The following is an 18,425-nucleotide window of genomic DNA, read 5'->3' on the forward strand; positions in this document are numbered from 1 at the left end:
ATTGTTTTGAAGTTATTTCATTTTTAATGTATATGAACAAAAATTTATTGAAAAATAATTTGCCTTAATCTTTGAAGAACTGTAAGTAAGAACTTTATTAGTCTCCTACTTCAAGAAAATAATACTAGAATATTCATAAATTTTTTTTCTCAGTAAATAAAAAATGGAATAACTTCAGAACGGTATATTTTAACAAAAAAAGATCTTACGATGATAAATTAAATTTTATAAAATCAATCGAAATAAAAATCAAATTGATTTTATTGGCGAAGGATGATACGATGTAATTGATAAAAAAAATTGAAAAAAAAATTATTTTTTATAGAATAATTTTATATAGATATAGCAAAAATCAATACTTTTTATCCATTTATTCTTTTCCATTTATTGTTTTTCATATGTGTATTTTGCAACTATTCTTCACATAAACGAATCAAATTTATTTCAAAATTGAATTTGAAAAAATATGTTAATTATAGTTGATTTTCTTCTATACTACTTTTTCTTGACAATAAACTTGACAATAAACAAAAAATACTTTATACTTATACTTGTATTAGTTATGTATGTAAAATTTGGATAATTTGCATTAGTCTTAAAAATTATTAAAAATTAAGATGTGCTATAATTTTGATCAGGAATTAATAGAAATTATATTTCGCATAATCATAAACTTTTGAAGAGAAAAATTCTCATTTATATAAAAAAATTCTCAATAATATGAAATAATAAAATTTTCGCGTATTTAATTAATTTCTTTAAGTCAATTATTTATATAAAATCGAAATTAATGATATATTAACGATATTGAAAATTTTTATTTGAGTATTATTTTAGTTATGTGGTAAATGAAAATTTATATAAATTTGTGATATTTATTACATATGTTCATTGATAATAAAATTAAATTTTTATTCATTTATTCATTCAAATTAGATTTTTAATATTGAATTCTAATACTTAATAAATCTTTAATCTTTTTGAATATAGTTCGTTCTTTGTTTAAAAAGAAAATTATAATTCGAGATTATTAATGATAAATATAAAAATAAAAATCGAATATAAAAGGCAGAATTAATATATGCAAGATAAAGCAATAATTTCACTTTGAATATAATCGTTATTTTTAAAGATGGAAAAATTTATAATTATTTATATTAACGATTTCTTAATTTCTCGATTTTGATAAGATTAAAATATGTTAGTCAAAACAATATTATATAACAAATTATTCTAAACAACTTTTGTCTATAGGTACATGTTATTGCATAGTGTTTTAACAGACATATTTTAATTTTTTAATTTAAATAATTTTTAAATTTGTAATATATATCCAATATTTTAATAAATAATATTTGAGTTCCATCAATAATTTTTTTTTATTAAAAATTGATTTTTAGAAAACTTAGAAAAATTCCTGGCCGACAACATCACTGAAATAATTTTTTTATATCATGTATTCAATTTGTAACAAAGTAATAATAATATAAAAATTGTCTCTAGTCATACTGATCGTTACTTATCGTGAGTCATCAAATACATTATTGTTATGTTAATAATTATAGTTATTGTTTTGTTTCAATCTTTTTTTTTTCTATAGTGCTATATTTTACAATTAATTATTATTTCATACTCATTGCATAATGCATATTTATCAACAAGATTGATATCAATGAGACTTTTGAAAGTTTAAATATGGAAGCTATAATGTTGAAAAAATGGAAAATTATCAAATGAATTAAACTTATAATTTTCAAAATTTTATTCCACAAAAAATAATATTATTATAATTGATGCAATTAATGGTACAAACATAAATATTTTTGTTATGACTATAATTATAATTCATCAGTCGTCTTTACGGTCATAATGCTATATAATTTGTCTTTCAATAATCTTGATAGTAAAGTTGATAGTACAGTCAATAATTTTGTATCTAAGCATCTCAAATTATCAATTAATGATACACTCATTATTGACTCCTACTTAATCCTTTTCAAAGAATTATTTTTAGTATTTTTCCAATTATACATACAAATATAGAAAATATTTTTATAAATCATAATATAAGATATTCTTTTTTCAAGTAGAGATTTGAGAACCTGAATCTTTACATTATGAGTAACAAATTTTCTTTAATTTTAAAAATATAATATAATTTTAAAAATTTATGAATTCTATTTAATTATTCATAATTTAATAGAGAATTTTTTCATCTACTAATAAAATTAAATGTTTTTTATGTAAAAAGAATATATGACTAATTAATTGCGAAATCCTTATTAAAACAACAATATTAATTAACAATGAAAATATAGAAGTTGAATTCAATAAGAACAACACGAATAATGGCAAACTTTTCTTAAATGATTTTATATCTAACATTCAATAAACAATTTGATTATGATCAATTAATTAATTATAAATTTAGATATTAAAAATGCATTATTTACATGCAAAAATATACGTGCAAAAATTCCAATAGAAAATCAAACTTCATCGCATCAACAAATGATATAATCATTAATTAATAAATCTATGAAACCCTCCAACAAAATAATCAGCAATATTAGTGATATGATTAAATTAACTGAAATTATTTAATAAATTTTTCTATCAATCTCGTCTAATTGATCAACTTTTTGGCAAACTATTAAAGTTGATAATCCTATTAAAATAACATAAATATACACATGATATTTTAACATTAATTAAAATATTGACTAAAATTTATTCTATTTTAGAAAGGAAGTATCAAAAATAGAATTCGTAGAATTATCAAAAAACTTAATGTTGGTTTATCTAATACTTTATCAATTTATATCTCTCCACATCAACATCAACTGATTGTGATTTGATCATTATATTATTAATTATCTCTAACTTTATAAATTATAACTTAATCTCTATTAATATTTGCCTTAATTAAAAATTTTGTTAATTATATATATTTAATATAGTTTGTTTGTGAGAAAAAATCTAAAATCTGATTAACAAATTAAAAATTATAATTTCTTTATTACTAATCGAAATTTCTAAATTACTAGTAGAAGAATAGTATTTAATTACAAAAAAAAAATTTAATTACAAAAAATTTAAATATTACTTCTAATATGAAAATAGTTGTAATTAGAATTCGTATTTCCTCAAACTTATAATTACATTTATATTTTTACTTATCAATTTAATAAATCAAAATAATAAATAAAATAATTGATATTTTATCGAATCCTTTTATATTCTTTGGTAATTTCAATAGTTATAATTTTTAGAATTCGGAAATAATTAATGCTAGAGAAAAAAACACTAAAAAAAAATCTTCCTCAATAATAATATTATCATTTTAAATGATAATAATCAATCTATTTTAATATAGCTTATTTTCATAAATTACGATAATAATCATTTTCTATTTTTAATTAAGACCAAATAATCTACAAATTATAATAATTTTCTTCCTCATTGAAAACTTAACTTTATTGATTGAATAAATATTAGATTAATAGATCTTAATCAAATCTAAATATTAATTTTTATTTCTATCAATATTAACTCACATTATACTATTAATTTAGCTGAAGAATTTATTTCCATATTAACTAATGCATTTTATTAAAATTATATTAAAATTATCCAGACAAAACATTTAAAATATTCATAAAATATCTTAGATACAAAAGCTGATAAAAGAGATAAAATAGTAATAATATTCAAAAGAGAACATCTCGAAATATAAAAATAGTAATGAAAATAATAAAAGAATATAAAAAATAGTCATGATTAAATTTGTTGTCATTATTAGATAGATACACATTTAAAATATTATGGAATAAATTAAAATCTATTTAAGATGCGCTATGTCAATTCCAATCTATTATAGTATGCAAATCAATAATTACAAGTCTATTTTTAATTTTATATGAAACAACAATTTCTGAAATCATAGAATGATACTTTAATTATTTATTATTTATATTTATATTTCAATTATCTGGAAAGAATTTTATATTTTCTGAAAATTACTGATCTATTTTTCTTGCCATATTATATAACTATATAATGGAAAAAATGATAAATAGAAGATTTTTATAGATATTTGAAATTAACAATATAATATCATTATTTAAAATTTTATAACTCATCATTCCATTATTGATCATAATAATAAATATTAATAAATAAAATTAATAAATATACAAATTATTTATCTATTTAACAATTTAATAAACATACAATATATTGCCTTAATATCGATTGAGAAATCTTATGATATTTGTAGAAATAAATAATAATTTGTAGAAAAAGAGTATTAAAAATCTTAGAAAAATTAGGCTTTCGAGGAAACATCTTAGTATTCATCTAAAATTTTTTAAAAATTGAAAACAGAATAGAAACTAGAATAAAAACTAATAATACACTATCTGAAAAAATTGTTCAAAATGGTATTCCTCAAGAATCAATGTCTTACATTGTTACATTATTCTTAATTGTTATAAATGAAATTATATTTATAATATCTATTTCAGGTAAAATTTATTTGCAGACGATTTTATTATATTATATAAAGATAAAAAAGAAAATGTTATACAGAATTTCTTTTAAAAATTATTAAATAAATTTCTGATCACATAAATTATATTTTTAAATTTTCTAATAATAAAATCAAATATATTGTGTTCTGTAGACATTTCACCAAAACTTAAACTATTTTGATAATTCGAATAGATAGATTCTATTAAAATATTAAACATTATTTTTGACAATATATTTTCGTAGAATGCTCACATTACTAATCATAAAAAAGAGTGCAATTACGATTAAATATAAAATAGCAACTAATACATAGAAAGATAAACAAGTTTACAAATAAATAAATTTTAATGAACACATATAAATCCATTGTGAGATTTAAAGTGAATTATAATACAATTGGTTCAATAGTACAAAAAACCGTTTTTCAGAAATTGAATATATAATGCTGCTTTGAGAATAATATTAGAATAATATATAAATGAGCCTTAAGCCTTAAGTCTTGAGCCTATATGTCTTAAGTTTTTTTGAAAATTGAAAAATCAAGTAAATCTCCTCTCAATTTCAGAAGGAAACTTCTCAGTATTAATTTCACAATCAAAATATTAATTATTTCTAATAAATCAACTTATCCAAATAATTTTTTCAAATCGCTATCTATAGAGTGTTCCAAAAATTTGAACATCTGGAAGAACTGGAGATTTCTGAGAATTTCAAACAACATTTTCCTTTGCAAAAACTTTCATTACGGTTTTGTTAACGTGCCAATCGCGGAGCGCGTATCTAATAGTGTTGATTACATATGATCGACTGAGCACAAATAAGTTCAAGCAATATATCTCGAAAAAAATGTATTGAATATAATAAATATTTTTTATTGATAAAAAATTATATTAAATTATATTATATTAATATATTATATTAAATCATATATCATTAAATCATATAATGAATAAATAAATAAATATCATGTTTATTAAGTTTTACTATTGGATTCATTTATAATTATTTGTATATTGTATGGATGATTTAATAAAAGAAGCAAAAAATAAACTAGCGTTATAATGGAAGTTAGAATAGATTTATTCGTGCTCAGGCAATGTATAATCAACATTATTAGGTTACGCTCTCCGTGATTAGCCAATATTTTTTATTAATAATTCGTTAACAAAACTATAATGAAAGTTTTTATAGATAATAATATTTACTAATATTTTTTAGACTTTTCTAAAGCATCGCTCATCAAATATTAAATTATCCAGAAGAGATCATTTCACAGATTAGAATTGGTCATACCAAAATTCATATATTCATATAATATCTCAAAAGAACAATTTTATAAAGTTTTCTCTACAATAACAGTAGAATATCTGACTTAGAATATCTAATTTTAAATATATCATTCTTCGTGATAAATTCAAATTAGAATTATTACTTAAGGAAAGCTTTGAGAAAAAAAAAATACAAAACTTATTTAAGTTCATTAAGAATATTAAATTATTTCACAAAATATATAAAACTATAATAATATTTAATTTAATTTAAGTTATTGTTAACAATCTTGATATTGATGTGACATTAAATAAAAAAAAGATAATATAAATACTGATCGAAATATTATACTATTTTATTGTATTACTATTCTTATTGTATTTATAAACAAATATAAATAAGATTATTTTGTATATGTTTTGTATTTTGAGTTTGCTAGATTAAGTATTTGAATTTTTATTAGATTAAGTTATTGAATTTTTATTTTGATAAAAATATAATTTTATTACAAGAAGAATAATTACATTTTTTGATATAATGACATTTAATAATTCATATAATATCAGCATATATTATATGCTGATATTTTTCCAATTTCTATTTCTATAACTTAATTTAATTCTAATCCAACTTTCAATTTAAAACTAATTCAAATAGAATTAAAATTAAATAATTCAATTTAAAAAATATTTTTATGTATATCTCGGAAAGTAAAATATTAATATATAATGCATATATAAAATTTGATAAAATTTGTTTATAATGATTTTGACAACATATTATCAAAATTGATAAGAAATCGTTAATATAAATAACTAAAAAATTTTTATATAAAAATTGTACAATACAAAAAGAGTCATATGGCAATAATAATTTTTTTATAGATTGAAAGTTTTTGAAAATTTCAAAATCATTTTTATTTTTTTAAATTGCTTGCTATATTTTTTTTATATTCTATACTATTCTTGACAGTATAGAGAATGTTTTAATGAGTTTAATAATATTTATTTCGAAATTATTTCATAATAAATATAAGATTAAATAACAAATCTTAACTTAATAAGAAATGTTCGAAATAGCATTTCCTTAGATTAATATTGAAATCATATGTTGAAATCGTCAAATTGTCGAAACTTATGCGTTCTTATTATCATTTCTGAATTGATTGCAGTTGTATATATATATATATATACTTTTATATAATAATATTTTGATTATCTTAAATAAAGAAGAAAATTCATTTAACCTGAAAATTTTTATTTGAATGAAAGTTTGTATGTATGTATAATATATATATGGAGCAATTTTATTGTCGATGGAAAATCTCTTTGAGTTTTAAAATTTTTAATGTTTTTTCAATTTTTAATACAAATTTATCTGATTTTAAAACAAATTTATCTGAAATTATTTTTTTTATAAAGATATGATTAACATTAAAATCAGAATATTTTAAAATTTTGCTCTATATTGTATTATTATTGTTTGTTATGTTTAAAAAAGTAAAAAACGTTTATTAATCATTATTTTATTATTTGATGAAGCAACAATTTAGTAATAATAAATTTGCATAAGGAGTAAATATTATCTTACTGATTAAGAGAAATGTGTAATATGATATCATAGACTCTAAATAATTTGATAGATTTCAAAAATAAAACATGTAAAATATGAAAATTTTACGAATTGATTTTGATTAATTGATTTCTATTTTACTACAAAATATAATAATATAAATACAAAATATAATAATATAAATATAAATACTACACAATTGATTTTAATAGAAAATTATACATGATAAGTGCTATGCATATTACGAATACATAGTAAAGACTTATACTTAATAGTATTTTCCTGAATCAGTGCATAGAACATAATGTATCATGTATTATAGCTAATTTGTTTCCCAAATATTATATCATATATTGATTGCTTTTTTGGTAAATTTTAAAAAAATATTATACATTCGAAAAAATAACAACGAAAATATGAAATAATCTAAAAATAATAAAAAATGTACAAATTTTGGTAACCTGGATTCGATACAAACGGACATCATTTTGAATATTTATTATAAATTAAGATTTGTTATTTAATCATATATTAATTGATTGGAATAATTTTAAAAAAGAAAATTTGCAAGAAATTTTTTTTACAACATTCTTTTAAAATATTCTCTATACTGTCAAGAATAACAAATTTAAAAAAATGCAGCAAATAATTTAAAAAAATGACTTTGAAATCTCCAAAAATCGTTTATCTATAAAAAAATTATTACTATCATATTATAACTTTTTTGGCATCATACAACTTTCATTTAATAAATTTTTCTATATTTCTAATATAATAATAAAATAAATATCAATAATAAAGATATTTAGAAATATCTATCCTGTACATTAATTATGCTAGAACAATTAAATGCATGCAAATATACATATATCATATAATATATTTATTTATAAATAAAGAAAGATTTAGAAATAATTGAAATAAAAATTAGTGATTTAATTAAATTTTATTAATATTTATGTTTATACGTTTTAAATTTTATATTAAATAAATATATTTCTAATGATATTAGAAATATCTATATTCTATATTCTTCTATATATTTATATCTATATTCTAATTTTTAATTTTAATTTAAATTTTATTTTAGCATATTATAATTAAAAAAAAAATTAAATTACAAATAAAATTAAAAGTGAATAACATTTTTTATAAAAAAATATATTTTTATCTTAAGATGTTATCATAAAAAAATATAATGCATTTATATTAAAGTAATAAGTATAATAATCGAATAGATCTACTATTGCAAAAAATTTGAAATTCTTCAAATTTTTCAAATATAAAAAATTATATTTTTATTCATAAGTTTGAATTTAATTACAGATTGAAATAGAAGGATTATTTATCGAAATTTATGAAATACCTTATATATATATATATATATATATATATATATATAAAATGGTAATAAAAAATGAAAAATTAGATTATATTAATCATATTATATATGTATATATAATATGTATAGAAAAATTCTCTATTTTAAAATTCTAAAATTCTGTATTCTAAAACTATAAAATAAAAGATAATAAAAAAATAGAAAATAAAAGCTATATAAAAATTAAAAAATTAAGAAAATTAAGAATTAGAATTATATTATGCGAACTATCATCATGATTTAAAATTATAAAAAAATATAATAAAAGTGATGTTTTATATAATATCAATATATGTATATATATTTAAGATAAAACTACATACTAATGAAAATCATGCATTTTTCATTTTAAAATTAATACTTGCAAATGTTCGTATTCAAAATCATTTATTTATTACCATACCGAAAACTCCTTATATCTTATACTCATCTCATCAGCCAAATTTAGAATTTGACGACATATACAATGAAGAAAAAATGAACATTAAATATAATATTCATCATGCATAATTATCGTGTACAATAATAGGAAATTAAAATACATATAATACTTTTATTTTGGTAATGAAAAATAAATGAAAACTGAGCATAAAAAAGACTGTATACAATTAAAAATAAAATTTTCAAATAAAAAAAATTTTTTGACTATCAAAATGTGTATTGACAATATATATCGAAATTTATCTTTTTACTGATTGAACATTAATAATTTTATTTTAATTTTGTATTTATATTTTAGAAATTCATTATTAATTAACAAAAAAAATTATATTATAAGAAAAGATAAAAATATAATAAAGTTTATTATATTAAGTATAATAAAGTATATAATATTTACAGACTTTTTTATATTTAGTTCTCAATCTTTAAAAAATTAAAAAAATTTTTTTTTTAAATTTCTTTTAGAAATTTTTCTTAATACTTTCATTATTATGACATAGTATCATCTTGTATATTCTATTTCAAGATATTTCAAAAATTCAATTTTTGCAATATCTTATGTATTAAAATGTATCCCTTAAATTTTAAAATTTAAAAAAAAACATATTCTTATACATTTATATTTATATATCATATTATATTTATATATCATAAAATGATATTTTTAAAATTATTATTTATTTTAGTTCAAATAATACTCAAATTTTTATTTGAAAAATAAAATTTATTTGAAAAATAAAAATTTTCAATTGAAAAATAAATTTTTATATTTATATTTATATCTCTCTATATTTTTTAAATCTTTCTAAAACAAATATTTCTAAAACAAATATTTATATAAGATAAATTTCAATGTGTAGTTATGCTCATAAAAATATGAATCTATATATGTATAAGTGTTTTGATCTATAGGGACAATTTTGAACATATAAGATATTACAATAAAATATAATTCAAATGCAAAAATTTTAAGATTATTTCTTTGAAATTTTTTTATAATTAAAAAAAAACAATTAAAAAAGTTTTATATTATTTGGTGAATAAATAGTATTTAATAGATATTTTATGAATACACGTGCATAGGCAATTGAAGAAAAAATTAAGAATGATGAAAATGAGAAATATACCTCCTGAATGCGAATTTTTTTGTGCTTGGGCACTGTATCATTTAAGGTAATCTTGCTACCCTCATTAAAGGGACGAAGATCCTTTGATGACTCAATACTCGGTGATGCGTCGACATTACGTCCAATTTCACTGGAAGCAGATTTCTTCACTCTATTTCCACATTTTTCTGCAGCTTCCAGGGGATTCACATAGAGATTACTGTCTGTTTCCTCAGTCAAATCACCCTGTGAAATAGTGCATTATTACATGCATTATATCATATATTTATATATTTTATAACATAAGGTTTAAAAAATATGTACTTTTTTCAAAGTTGATTGAATTATTGTTACAAATTTTATAAAAATATGAATTTTATTACATATTCAATGTAAATACATGTTCAAATGATGCTAATATTAAATATTAATAATAAAAATATAGAAAATATAGAATATAATAAAATATTAGCAAAATATTGGCAAACATGCTAAAATATTTTTACAGCAGTTTATCAATCAAAATAAAAATAAATTAACGAAATGATTGAAAATATAATTGAAAACATTATTTTCTTTTTCATAAGTAAATATTTATCTTGAACTGAATTTTTTTTAAGTTCATATTCTATTTCCAAAAACTCACTTATTATTATATATTTTTATAAAACTAATTCTAAATTTTAGGAATTTTTACTCTAAAAAATTCTAAATTATAGGAATTTTAGGTTTTAGAGAATCCTAAACTACATTCGATTTTATTCAAACTAAATTTGATAATTTATCTTTCAAGCTTGTCAAAATTATTTACAAATTTAATTGAAAATTTTAGCATTTATTGTTAAATAGAAAAAAATATTGTAAATTGCGAATTTCATTTATTATAACATTTATTCGCACTAAAGTAAAAATTTATAATTTAATTCGGCAGTATGATAGTATTATACCTTATTATTATCCGCCGAATGACCAGCAGAAGAAACCTATGATAATTAGTATTCGTTCCTGTTGTTGAAACAATCAACGCAAAGAAATATACAATAACTTTGTGCAAATTATATAATAAATAAAGAATGGTAAACAAAAATTTTATAATTATATATAAGTTATACATACAATATAAAATGGCTGGTGCTTAAATAATTGATTGAAAATATTATTTCATATGTCTATTCTATACATTGTTTTTATCAAAGAAAATAAAAAATTTAATCAATATTGATCATAAAACGTCAACTTTTTTGATGTAAAATTTATTTTATAATATTATAATATTATTTAATAAATTTTATTGGAAGAATTAATGCAAATTTTTGCTGAAAGATTTAAAAATTATATTTATTAACAAGAAAAAATTTACATTGTATAATGTGAGAAATAAGAAATATTTGAATTTGTATACAGAATATTAATATATTCGTAGAATATTTTGGAAAGTTAATTTTAGAGGCCAAATAAAAAGTATACAAAAGATATAGAATAATATTGAAGTTTATTTATTATATATATATATAAGTTATAAGCAATTGAAGTTTGTGTTTATTAAAGCAAAATAGATAGAAAAAATTTTATTTTTATTTGCTCATCTCTTTTCATCTAACGAAAATTGCTTATGACTTAATAAATAAATCTCAACCAATAATTTTTGTATATTAACTTTTGTATTTTAATTTAAGAATCGATTTTTCAAAAGTATCGAATATTAATATCTTATATAGAGAAGACTGGGAAGATTGATATATAAGAAAGTTTAATACATTTTTATATTTTCGATATTAAAAATAAAAAAGAAGCATATACTTTAGTATATAATACTTTGTGTAGATCATATTAAATTATAATTATTTTAAGCAAATTAGCCTAATTATTACTTTAAAAATATATTAGTAAAGGAAGTACATTTATGCTGAAAAATATAAATTTTTATTTTATATAAAATTTTTATCATTATATTGATTTTTATGAAATATCATTAACTTTAAATGAAAATATATTCAATATTACACATTTCAATATTATATGTCAATTCTTTTCTTTCAGTTTAACGTTAAATAATAGTAATAAAAGTTAAAGTTATTTTTAAAATTCTATGTTTGGAAAGATATAAGATATAATCAAGGGAAATTTGATACATGTATTATATTTCCCAGAAATTTAACCTTATATAATTTATAATAGATATTCTGTAACAAACAAATTATAATAGAAATTTGTTTATTTTAATAAATATCGTTTAAATGGAAAAATTGTTAAATAAATTCACTTGATGATATATTAAAAATGCTATAGTAAAAGTTATTAATAAAAATAAACTAATAAGAACAACAGCTAAAAAATACAAAATCAATAAAATGATATTATCTAGATATATAATTAAATATAAAAATAAGAAAAATACAAATTTTTTATCCAAATTTTATAACATCATAAATTTACAAACGAAAAAAAAAATTATGAATAGAATATTTATTAATTTCAGTTAACTAAAATCTTAATTGTGATATTTGTAATATTGTATATATATAATGTTAATGTTAATAAAAATTAATGTTATGGATTTTGACACAAGTATTGAAAATATAGACGAAAATAAAGATATATAGATGCAAGTTGCACTTATTGCAATTTTTTACCAATATATCAAAACCAAATAAAAAAAAAAACCAAATTAGATTTAATTAGATTTAATGTCAAATTAATTAGATTAATTAGATTTAATTAGATTTAATGTCAAATGCATTCTAAATAATGTCACAGTCAATGTTCTGATATAATCATTCGAACAAAAACAAAAAATAAAAAATTTTATTGTTAAATTTATACTATTAAAATAATAACTATTCTGTTTTTGTATTATCCCTTCCATATTCAGATGGAGAGGTTTGAGACATTTATGAAAAAACATTTTTTAAATATGCAGAAAGATCATTAAAATATTATTTAGTTTTTTTTATACAATTTTTTTTTTCAAAAATGTATCAATCCTTCTCAGATTCCCCTATGTAAATAGATATACATACATATATTCATACGATATGAGTACAAATGACAGTTATTAGTTTTATGTATAATAAAGAAAAAACATGAAAAATATTAATAATGATTTCAATTTAATATGTGTGTGTATGTGTATGTAAAAAACATTATTTCTTAGAGAACTATACAAATTTGGCTGAGAAGAATACTTACTCTTATCTAATTATAAGTAATTTAAAAATTATTTTAAATATGAATGATATCAACTTTACTTCTGAATGAGAATTGATTGTAATGTATTCAGACTTGAAAAAAAAATTATATAAAATTTTTATAATTATATAAAATTATTTACATAATTATATTAAAAAAAATTGTATATAATTATAAAATTTTATATTTTTTTTAAAATTATAATTTTAGATTTTTATGTCGATTAAATATTTTTTATACTTTATAATGATTTAAAATCTTAGGTCTTTTTTTTATTATCTTATATATTATATAATTATTGTTAAAAAAATAGAAAATTTCATTGTATATATTTGTATAAAAAAATTTAAACATATTATACATATATGTATATATATATAATGTATTATAAAAAAAAAGAAAACAGAAAAAAAAGAAATATTAGTCAATATTATATATATTGAAACAAAGAAAAAATAAATATAAAAAAAGAAAACAATATGACACATAGATATTTTATAAAATTGATTTCAATTTGCAGATTCTTGCAATCTATCAATTTCATGCTATACCTGCGAATGAGATGGGTGAGTTTGACAGCTGGCATACGTATCAGAACTGTCTATGCTCCCTTGCTCGTTGTATATTTTTCCATAATTTGTGGTATCCATTGATTGCAGCGCAGATATCTTCATCTCTGTTGCGAAAATCTGCTGATGCACGGATGGTTCTGTTGACATGACTCCGGATCGCATCGACTTCATTTCCTGGCAGATGGGGTTACGAAAGTCGCTAGTCGCCAGTGGCATTATATTTTCCGCATCTCTGAACTCTTTGTATTCCTAGAAACATGACCAAGGTAAAAAGTCTCGGTTTGTTGACGGTGAAGACGAATCGCCGCAAACCAAGCGTCGCCTTCATTAGATGTAATCCTAAAAATTTACCTATAAAAATTTATATAAAATGGCGTATCTATCATCAATAGACGATATTTATTTTTATTAAATCAAAAATGTTCCATATCAATAAAATCAAATTTATTTATTTTTTATTATCTATTGAAGTTAAGAAAATCGGATCGAAGACAAAATTATCATTGTTGTAAATTTGTACGTAAAATATTTTGTCATCTCATTACTAAATACTTTTTGATAATTAATTTTTGATTATAATAAAAACCATAATTATTCCATAGAAGAATATAATAAACCAATGGATGTTACAAGATTTTTTCTAAAATTCTTTAATATTGTTTTTTAGTTTTTAAAATTTTTTTTAAGCAATAATTTAATAGATTTTTATATTTAATATTAATATTAGTATATTAGTATAATTTAATGCTAATATTAATATATTAATATAATTTAATATTAATATTAGTACATTCTATTCTATAGAAACTAACTTAAATACAAGAAAAATATTAATCTAATGACGAAAGCTACGCACATTCATTTAATTAAAAAAAAATGACTTTTTCATATATATATAATGTATATTCTATAAAATATATATTCTAAAAATAGAAAAGAAGGAAAAAAACTGATTTGTGTGCTTTCCAAATAATTAAAAATCTATTTAATATTATCTTCTTATTTTCAACATTATACTCGCCTGATGCGATCCAGAATTTTTTAATAATTTAAACGAAGTTAATATATATATAAGTATATATGTAGGCCTGTAATAAAGTGCAAAAACTTAAGTAAAATAACAATTGTTTGTTAATTGTATTCCCAAAGCTTGCCAGAACCTATTAGATGCAACAAATCACAATACGGACATTCATTGAATCATTCAAAAATTCTATATATATTAGCTGATATCGTGCTTGTTATTTTGAATATTTCTGTTTCTAAAAGACAGCATGCTGAAAGAATGAAAAGTGAAACAAGCATTGTTAAACCCATTACACGATATCAGATCGATTGGATTTTTCATTTTATTTATCAAATAGAATACAAAATATTCAGATATTTTAATTTTTTTTTTTTTTTAGTTAAATTTTGTTGATATATTTTATGAATATAAAAGTAACACAAAATTGTTTAAAGATTTATTAAATAATTTTTTCTAACAAAATTATAAATATGATTTATGGATGTGGAAATAATAAGATTTGGATTTATTACGATTTAATATAGGATAAATTAATAATAAATATAATCATTAGTTAATAATAAAAAATATCCTGAAAATGACTATTTATTTTGAAAAATATATTTTAAAAAAATATAAGAAATAGATATCTGAATATATATACTGAAACAAGATATTTATTATATACTTATTTTTAAATATAGTTCATGAAAGCATATAGCCACATTTTAATCATTAGATCCAATCTATTGATCATCGATGTTTCTATAAATTTCGAAGTAATTAACTATTTTGCGGAATACATTTCTTAACATTTTAAATATGAAAGATTTTTAAATTTTTCTATAATATATACAAAGATGAATTAGATTTTTTTCTTCTTTGATCATGCACAAATTTGATGAATTTATTAATATTTTTTTGTTTATTAATAATAAATTGATTTGATTTATATAATTTTATTTAATTTTGATTTTAAGAATTATGAATTAATTTTAATATATATTTAATTTCTATTTAAAATATTTTTAAAATTTTTTCTAATTTCATTGTATTTCATCTTTTATTTTATAATAATATAATAATTATAATTCTTTAAACATAATAAATAAAAAATCTAAAATAAAAAAAAAGAAATATTTAAAGATAAAAAGAAATGATTAAAATAAGTTATAATTGATTTAAATATTAACATTTTTTATTTCTATATTTTTATGTATTTTTTTAGATTTTATAAATAGATTTATTTAAAATTTATTTTTGTTGTATATTCTGATCAGTTTTAAAGCATTCCATTTTTATGAATTAATTCAATTTATACTTTATGAAGTTCATAAATGATCAATTTTTGTATGTATATATATATATATATATATATACAAAGGAAAATATTCTCATACTGATAATCATATTAAAATATTCGCATTAATTAATACTTATTTATTAATATTTAATTAAAATATTATATGATTATATATTTATAATATATATATATATTTATATATATAATATTTATTATATATATTTATTTTATTTATTTATATATTATTTATTTATTATTATTATTATTATTATTATTTATATTTATTTATATTATTTATTATATAATATTTGAAAAATATGTATCATGTATATTTTATAAAATATTTTTTTTAGATAAATTATCTAATAAATAAGAAAAAAATAATCGCATTGTATAAATATGAATAAAAATTTATCAAGAAATAGAGATGAATATAAAAAAACTATTTGATAATCATATTTCATTAAATTTATGAAATATTTTTCATAACATTTGAAATATTACGCATAAAAAAACAGAAGAATACATACAAAGTGTCTCATTAAATATTATTACTTTGAATTACATCATTATTATTATTCGCAGCGAAAAATGTTTTGATGAATATTAAATTATTTTAAAAGGTATATATATTAATATTAATTTTTTGTAGATATTACTTATTAAGAACATATAAAAATCAACTTTCATTTCTTAAATAGAATCGTATATTTTTTTATACATCAATTAATGCAGTTTTTAATTTTTTTTTAAAAAAATATAATATTAATTCGATATATGTCGAAAAATCATTAATTTAGAAGATATTTTGATGTAAATATTATTAAAATAATTATACTTATTAATAATAATTATATTTATTTATTAATTATTAACAAAAAAGATTCAATGTAACATTTATTTACATCTCGATATTTTTGAAATTGATAGAATAATGAATATAAAATCTATTCTATCTTGTGATTTTTTTTGTATAAATAATAAAAAAATAATAATAATAAATAAGAATAAAATTGATTATTTCATTGATACAAAATTTTATTGCTTTATGTATAAATCATATTTTTTATAAATTTTCTAATTTCATCTTTAGTTTAATTTTTTTTTGCGTAATATATTTAATTTCTTATTATTTACGTAATAATATTTTTATAAACTATTTTTAAGTTATTTTTATAACTATTTTTTATTGAGATTAATATTAAAAATTTTAGGTGTTTGCTTAAATAAAAAATAAACGAGATCTTAAACAACAGTAAAAAAAAATATTTATTCTTTATTTTTAAAATTATATATTTATTTTTTATAATATATTAAATATATATAGCAGATGATGATTGTGGAAAAATAAGTATGTGTTATATTTAAAAATAAAAAATAAAGATTTGTTTTTACTATATTTTATAAAATATATAATATATTTATATATATTTATAAATATATTTTATAAAGATATGTTCATATTTATTTAAATGAATATAAAATTTTTATTTTAATTAAACAGAAAAAAATTGTTCATTCTCGTATGATTTTATAAATATTTATATGCAATATTAACGATGGATAATTAATAGATATAGATATTAATGTAAAAATTATTTTTATTTATTTTAATTCTATTTATTTATTCTGTTTATTTATTTTTATTTCGATAGCTTCAGAAAGAATCAGATTTATCATTAAGCAAAATAGTCACATTCTTAGAATCTGCTGAAAAAAGACATCTGTAAAAAAGTTTGTCATTAAAGCATAAAAAAAGTAATGTACATATTAATTTTTTATTTTTATTTTATCTTTTTTAAATTTCAAACTATAAAAATATAAATTAACACAATTTTAAAAATTATAGTTTTTTAAAACAAATATCACTCCCATTCTTACTTATATAAGAAGAGCTTTGATTTTCATTTAGATAGCATAAAAATCTTTAAGCATAAAACTAAATGAAAAAAATCACTATATTCACTAATTTTTTTATAATTCTTGCATTATTTGAAAGTTTTTCCAATTCATTATGTTCAATAATTTCTTGTAAATATTTCCATTTTTTTAT

The 18,425-nt window shown here is 17.8% G+C and overlaps 1 protein-coding gene across 9 annotated transcripts in view; it reads right to left on the reverse strand.

The window, feature by feature from the left end:
* The window catches only part of LOC122717791 (potassium voltage-gated channel protein Shab), a 71,201-nt gene that overhangs the window by 6,930 nt on the left and 45,846 nt on the right, over window positions 1–18,425 (reverse strand). For all 9 annotated transcript variants that reach the window (XR_006347246.1, XR_006347248.1, XR_006347247.1 and 6 more), the window contains 2 exons: window positions 14,043–14,312; window positions 10,324–10,548 (listed from right to left, as the gene is read on the reverse strand). Coding sequence is in view for 6 of the 9 variants with exons in the window: in XM_043942187.1 (XP_043798122.1) it covers window positions 10,324–10,548; window positions 14,043–14,312 (495 nt within the window). In the remaining 3 variants the exon portion in view is untranslated. The remainder of the gene's footprint in view (window positions 1–10,323; window positions 10,549–14,042; window positions 14,313–18,425) is intronic.

This window comes from Apis laboriosa, unplaced genomic scaffold (assembly GCF_014066325.1).
Source record: "Apis laboriosa isolate Shangri-la unplaced genomic scaffold, ASM1406632v1 scaffold58_cov148, whole genome shotgun sequence".
NCBI classification, from domain to species: domain Eukaryota; kingdom Metazoa; phylum Arthropoda; class Insecta; order Hymenoptera; family Apidae; genus Apis; species Apis laboriosa.